We start from the raw sequence: 6,918 nt of genomic DNA on the forward strand, positions 1-6,918 counted from the left end.
GCCAGGAGCGAGGGCGCCCGCCGCCGGACCGGCGCGGGGAGGTCACGGGCGGCTCGGCGCTCCACGCCCCCGGCCCACGGTCTCGGGCCCAGGCCCCACGGCCTGCGCGCCCCGCGCCAGCCGCCTCGCGCCAGCAGCCTCCCGCGCCCGGGCAAGCCGCGCGGTCCGGTCGGCCAGCCTGCCCCGCCCCCGCCAGGCTGAAGCCCGGCCTCCCTCCCGCCGCACCTTGATGCGGTTCAGGACGCCGCTGTTCTCCAGCGTCTGCACCAGCAGGTCCCGCAGCTCCGTGTCCTCCTCCGCCACCACCGCGGCCGTCGTCGCCGCCATCTTGGTTCTCCAAGACAACCACCCAAGCCGCGCTAACGGCCAACGGCGGCCGCGCGCGCCCTTGCCGGCGAGCGAGCGCGCAGTCGCGACCCCGCCCCTCACGCCGGGAGGAGACCTAAGTGGGTGGGGCCTCCGGGCATCGTGATGTAGGAGGCGGGGTCTCTGGGTGTCACGACGCGAGGGGCGGGGCCTATTGAAGGTGGGGCACCCGAGAGCAGACGTTTGTGGGCGGGACCACGGGGCGGGGCGGGGCCGGATTTAGCGATGTTCTCTGCGGCTTCTTAACAGAACTGTATTAGGAACGTCATTAAATTGCACTTAATTTCCCGGTTCCGGCGAGAGGAAGAGTCCACCGGGACTGAACCTACCGGCCCAAACCTCCAACTTAGAGGGCGATAGGGAGGCAAGAGCCCTGGGTGGGAGGAGCGAAACAAGCCTCGGGGCGGGGCTAAGACTCCTGGTGGGCGGGGTAAAGTGTGGGGCGGGGCTTGCCCGGGACGCCTCACCTCCCGGGTGGTGGTTGCGCCCAAGAATGAGCAGCGCGCGCGTGTGTGTTCTGTTTTTGTCTCTGTGTACGTGTATACACAGGAGTCCGTTTTGCTGGGCGGCAGGGAGGGCTGTCTCTGGTACTTTTTGCTCTTGTGAGTTGTTTTGAAACAGCAATAGGCCAGGAATGGAAACTCCATGCTGCGTTGTACGTGGAAGCTTTGAACTTCACAGAGATTCCGGTACCGGTTGGTAATAATTTGGATTCATTCCCAGCCATACAGTGGCCTGGACATTATGAATGCAGATTCACCTAAGTATAAAGTTAAACGCCATCTATGTAGCTTTTCAGTTTATGAGAGTTGTTTTGTTTTGTTTTCCTGCATTTTCTGAGAAAGGAGTCATTGAGAGTTTAGTTTTTAAAACTGGCCTTAAGGAGAACAGTTAGAGGTTAGAAGGGTCACAGCTAATACAAAGGACGCGGTAAGAGAGCTCTGGCAGGCTTTGCCTTTCTTTCCCATTCTCTCTGCCTTGTTTAAGAACAGGAGATTACATTCCTAAAGCTAGCCACTAAGGTCTTTTCCCTTGTTTGGCCACCAAGGTGCCCCTATCAAAGTATTGAAGTCCAGCAATCAAAGCCCCCTTTTAACAATGCCAATTAAAATTAAACACCTCATCCTAACACTGAGTTTCCCCTTTTACCTTTTAAACTATCATTTTCCTATGGACCACATCTCTCTCTCCTCTGTCTCCTTTGTTCCTCTGGGCCAAATACCCTGCTCCCTTTCCCTTGTTCCTTTCCCCTTTTCCCTGTCCTCTGTCCCTCTGGGGTAAATAAATCTCCTTTGTGTTGAGGCTTAGTCTTGAGGTCCTGAGCTAATATGGATCCTTTTACAAAGAATATTTCCACCTGCCAGTCGGATTACAATCAGGACACATGAAAAAGTGGGGTTAATAGATCTGGACAAACTAAGAAGAGTCCTTGGAGTGTGCCAAGGGAAGAATGAAGGGGAGAGTGCTCCAGACAAGGGAAAATAGCAGTCCGTGCTTAGCGTGGCCCATGTGCAGTGAAAGCAGCATTGGTGTGGCCGGCAGAGAAGGGACTCGGAGGAGCTGCTCTGACGCAGATATGACATGTTAGTTTGGAGAAGAAAGGGTTGCGACATCAGCCATCAAGATTTGGATATCAGGAAGGTTTGCAATGCGTTTAATCAGTACTTTTGAGTGTCTACTGAGTTCTAGACCCTAAATTAAGTAGCTTGGAAGTGGTCAAAGCCTATTTCCCACAGCCAAGCAGCCATCAGTGCAGGAACTCAGGTAACAACCTTACAGCAGTCTGAAGCAGTGAGGCGCCATAGGGAGGACAGGAGAAAGTACAGCTACAGAGCCAGGAGGGTGGCTGCAGGCACTTCAGACTCAAAAACCGGGACCTCCCGTGTGATTACATTTGAAGATGGCACCTGCATGGACTAGTAAGGGTTGGGTGAGGTCATAATCAGTGGACCAGTGTCCCAAACTCACGACACTATAATCCACAGAAGGGCGCTCACCAGGAACTGAAGACACTGGCAGATCGTGCTGAATTTCCTCCAGAGGACTAAGATCAGGCAGCATTGTTGAGTGCACAGGTGTCTGTGGTATTTTGTTACAGCAGGCGGAGCTGCCAAAGCCAGATGGTTTCCCCAAGGAGCTGGTGCAGAACAGATTTGCCGGAAGGCTTGCTGGTGAGTGAGGAGGAACCGGCACTCCAGACAGAAGGACTAGCCAGAGTGCCCAGTCAGGACCAAAGGGCAGGTTACTCTGTATAGGGGAATATATATGAATGTGTGAATACACACGGACCTACACCACAGGCACTGCATGTATGTGGTGCACATACATAGATGTAGGTAAAATGCCCATACACATAAAATAAAAATAAACTCTCCCCTCAAATGTAAGAAAACAAATCTTAAAGTTACCAAGTGCCACCCAATTAGAGAAAGCACTATGCTGTACTTAGGCTACCAAAATTTAAACTACCTCACAGACTGGGTGCCCATGGCCATAAAACTAGCCTGTGTAAGGCTGGGTTTCATGCCTGTAGTCTGATGGCAATTAGGAGAACCAGGAGTTCAAGCTTACCCATGGTTACATACAGATCTGAGGACAACGTGAGTACATGAGACTTGTCTCGAAAACAACTCCACATATTGAAAAAGCCATGTATAACTTGGTTCCTACAAGACCAAACAGGATCAAGCCGGGAAAAGCATCTTCCCCGCTTCCACTTGAGTTCTCTTGGACTAGCATATGTTGTTTGAAATCGAGGAGGCCATCTTTCAGTCTGGATACAGGAAGACTAGCCCTTTTTCATCAGAAAGGTCTGGGAGGATCAGGCAGGTAGAGAATGTTCTCTGTGGCCCGTGAGGCTCCCCGAAGGTTTACAGATTGTGCGTGTGATGTAGCCTGCTGGGGAGAGAGGTGAACTCACTCTTCCCCTGTTAGAATATTCTACAGAGTGTACTGAAATTGCTTAGTTCGTTATCTGTGCAAAGATTTGCCATGAGGTCATAGATAGTGTGCACACATTGGACTACCTATTTGTAGTAAGAGGCTGCTTGTTTGTTCCCAGATGCTCAGCCTTGAAATAATCACACAGAAACCATATTATTTGTAATACTGTTTGGCCAATAGTGTAAGTGTATTTCTGGCTAACTCATCATGTATTTCATATCTTAACCCATCCCCATTAATCTGTGTATCACCACAAGGTCATAGCTTACCAGGTAAAGTTCCTGTGTCTGTCTCTGGTGGGGCTACATGGCTTCTCATTGACTCTACCTTCTTTCTCCCAGCATTCAGTTTAGTTTTCCTCACCTACCTAAGTTCTGCCTTGCTCAGGCCTAATACAGTTTTTAAAAATTAACTAATGATATCCACAGCAAACGGAACCCCACAACACTCAGTTTCTCATTTGCAGATGGGAATAGAGTCCAGCATCTCTGTGTATGCATATGGATGTGCATTTTGTCATTTGTCAGAGACAAGCTTCAACAAAAATAACACTTACCAGGGTAGGGGCATGGGGATTAGAAAAATAGTAAAGAGAACAAGACATGAATGAAATTATTATTTCAGACATATTAATTTTAACAAAAACAAACAATTTTTTTATATTTATTTGTTTATTATGTATACAGTATTCTGTCTGTGTGTATGCCTGAAGGCCAGAAGAGGGCGCCAGACCTCTTTACAGATGGTTGTGAGCCACCATGTGGTTGCTGGGTATTGAACTCAGGACCTTTGGAAGAGCAGGCAATGCTCTTAACCACTGAGCCATCTCTCCAGCTCCCAAAACAAACAATTATTAACAGAAACAATTATTATTAACAAAACATGGCATAGTACCAGGAGGGAGTTCCAGTGAATACTGAATCCGCCCACATTTAATTTTTTATACACTTTTATATTCCAATACAGCAGGGAGGGGGGAAGGAGACACAAGACTACTTTAACACGACACAAAGGACAGCTCGAACAGTTATTTGCTTCAATACTTTGAGACATCAAATCATTAGCATTCTGTTGTTTAGGCAGTGAATCCACCCTAGACCAAGTATCCTGAAGGGAGCCACTCCTAAGGTCAAACCTCCTACTTCAAAAAAAGGAGCAGAAGTATGCTTGAATATCCTGACCATTGGTCAGGGTGGAGCGGATCTACTGATATGGGCCATCCTAATGTCAAAAAGACCAAGTAACTACACCCTGGGTCAGGGTGTGTAGCCGTGTTTCTTGTCAACAGCTTTGAACAAGCTAAAACTCTCTGCCCTTCAGATAAGGTGGAAATAGGCTCACATTTTTGGGCCTCCACAGTTTTTGGTAAATAGCATTCAATGTCTGAAACAGATACACTAGACTATTTAGAATTATTCAGTTTGAGCACACAGCCCCATCTCACTCTCTTTGGAAATACCTTGGATGCTGTGAGTAAGTTGCTTGCTTTTTGTTTTCTTGCTAGCTTCATGCCCAGAGAAGACCTAAAACCCAGGAAAGATGAGTGGTTTGCCCCTCGTGCACAGCCAAGATTAACTGCAAGCTTATTTGGGTCCCTGCTCTTGCCGTGATATCTTACTTTCTTCCAGTGTTATGGAATGCAGTTATCCGACTTTGTCTTCTGTGGCTTCATCTGAGTAATTCATAAAGAACAGGATTTATTTAGCTCGCGTTTGTCCAGGCTGTGACCTCTGGTGAGGCACTGACAGCAAGTGTGCTAGCCCAGACCTTTGTTTTCCTAAAGCCACTAATGCAGCACAGGGCCCCTCCTCTTAGTCCTAGCCTCCTACTGAGGGATCCTGGGGTTCACTTTTTAACACATGAACTTATTGGGAACCTTTAAGCCACAGTAGTAATTTGATTAAATAAAATAATAATAATAAGATAGGGGAAATAAAAGCTGAATAAAGGAAATGTGGAATGAAAGACGAGTGGGCCATCCCAAGACAGTTTCATACCCATAACCACCAGGGGGCAGTGTGCAGCAGAGCAAGAAGAGGGCTTTTTTCTTTTTCTTTTTTTTATTATTATTACCTGTTCAAAGATGTGGTAACTGGAGTGTGCCACACCTTCTGATCCCCTCAAGTGCCACCCCTCCCCCCTCCGCAAAACCCACTTTGGCATCAGGACTATTCTGAGCTGAAGGCAATTTAGTAGAAGCAGGTATGTATTTTTAATACGCTCCCTGCCTTCTGCCTGTCTGCCTTCCAGCAGGATGTGCTTTTACAAAGGCATCTCCTTATTTACTTCTCCCCGTACCCAATGCAGCCTGGGAGGTACTTGCCAGCCCCTCCCGCCACAGATCTCGGGTGTGCACCTGCCCATGTGTCCTGCCCTAGAACCGGAGCTTTTGTCAAAGGTGCCATCACTGACTTCTCCTCTGGGCACCACGTGGCGCATGGGGGCGTGCTTCTGCTTGTTTTTCTCCTAACCTCTTGCCCAGACGCTGGCAAGGGTAGAGGGAAAACGACCCTCCTACGCAGAGGTGTGCAGCCGGTGTTACCAGTTAAGTCCACATCCGCCCTTAAGTTAGATTGTCTCCCCTGTGCATAGAACTAGGGCCTCCCACATATTAGCTAAGCCCTCTGCCACTCAGCGATAGCTCCAGCCCCTACCAGCTTAAATGTGAACAATAAGAAAAGGCTTTTGAGTGTTTCGTTATTTACTTCTGCATCTCACTTCGCACTGCCTAGCTCTTTTTATAAACGTAATTACCTTGTTGCTAAGTGCATGTCTATGCTAAATTGATTGGTTCAAAAGTTGTCACCATGGTAACAGAGCAATGCCTGGCACGTTCAGGCCTGGGAAGGCACGTTCTTAGCGCTGCAGTGGCTGAAGACTTGCAGCTTTAGAAACTACTTCTGGTTGTTGTGGCCACCATTTTAACCCATCGCCTTCTGAGTGTTGTGGCCGTCATTTTAACCCATCGCTTGAGTGTATTAATTAATGCTTAGGATCTGGCCGGGTTCTAAGACGTAGTGCTAAGATGAACTTATTAAGTGGGTCTTGATGTTACTCATTTTTAATTTTTTAAAGGTTTTTTTTTTTTTCTCAAACTGGGGCTGGAACTGAGGCCTTTGAAGTCTCACGCTAAGCATGCACTGGAAATCTGACATAGGCCCCCCCAGTCACCTGTCAGTGGTAGTTTTTTAAAAATCTATGTAAATTCATTCCAAAAATTGTGTGGAGGGAGGGGTGGGGCCTGGGGAGATGGCTCCTGTCAATTAAGTGTCTGCCTTACAATCCTGAGTATAGGGGTGGTAGGTGTCAGTACTCCCAGTACCGGGACGGGGAGCCAGGTCTGAGACACCATAGACAGTTGCTTCGTCAGCCAGTTTAGGCAACTGCTTAGCTCCAGGTTCAGTAAGAAACTCTGTCTCAAAAGGTGGGAGCTGGGGTGCCACGTCCACAGCAGTGACTGCCGTGTAGTGACAAAATGCCTCTGCGCTGGCTTTTGCCTGCTGAAGGATTGGGGTTAGAGCTTCTTGGAGCGAAGCCCCAGGTGGTCCCCCTGGCAATCAGCAGTCCAGAGAGGACCTGATGCCCTAGGCAAATCTCGTATCTGGAGAT

The 6,918-nt window shown here is 48.6% G+C and overlaps 1 protein-coding gene across 3 annotated transcripts in view; it reads right to left on the minus strand.

The window, feature by feature from the left end:
* Cep43 (centrosomal protein 43) overlaps positions 1-394 on the minus strand; it is a 28,876-nt gene extending 28,482 nt beyond the window's left edge. For 2 of the 3 annotated variants that reach the window (XM_050135884.1, XM_050135882.1), the window contains exon 1: positions 226-394. In XM_050135884.1, the coding sequence (XP_049991841.1) occupies positions 226-327 (102 nt within the window). In that variant the 5' untranslated portion in view covers positions 328-394. The remainder of the gene's footprint in view (positions 1-225) is intronic. The other variant, XM_050135883.1, reaches the window with a different exon arrangement.
* Between the last annotated feature and the right edge of the window lie 6,524 nt (positions 395-6,918).

Source organism: Alexandromys fortis, unplaced genomic scaffold (genome assembly GCF_014885135.2).
Source record: "Alexandromys fortis isolate MF-2015 unplaced genomic scaffold, M_Fortis_MF-2015_v1.1 scaffold_23, whole genome shotgun sequence".
Taxonomy (NCBI): domain Eukaryota; kingdom Metazoa; phylum Chordata; class Mammalia; order Rodentia; family Cricetidae; genus Alexandromys; species Alexandromys fortis.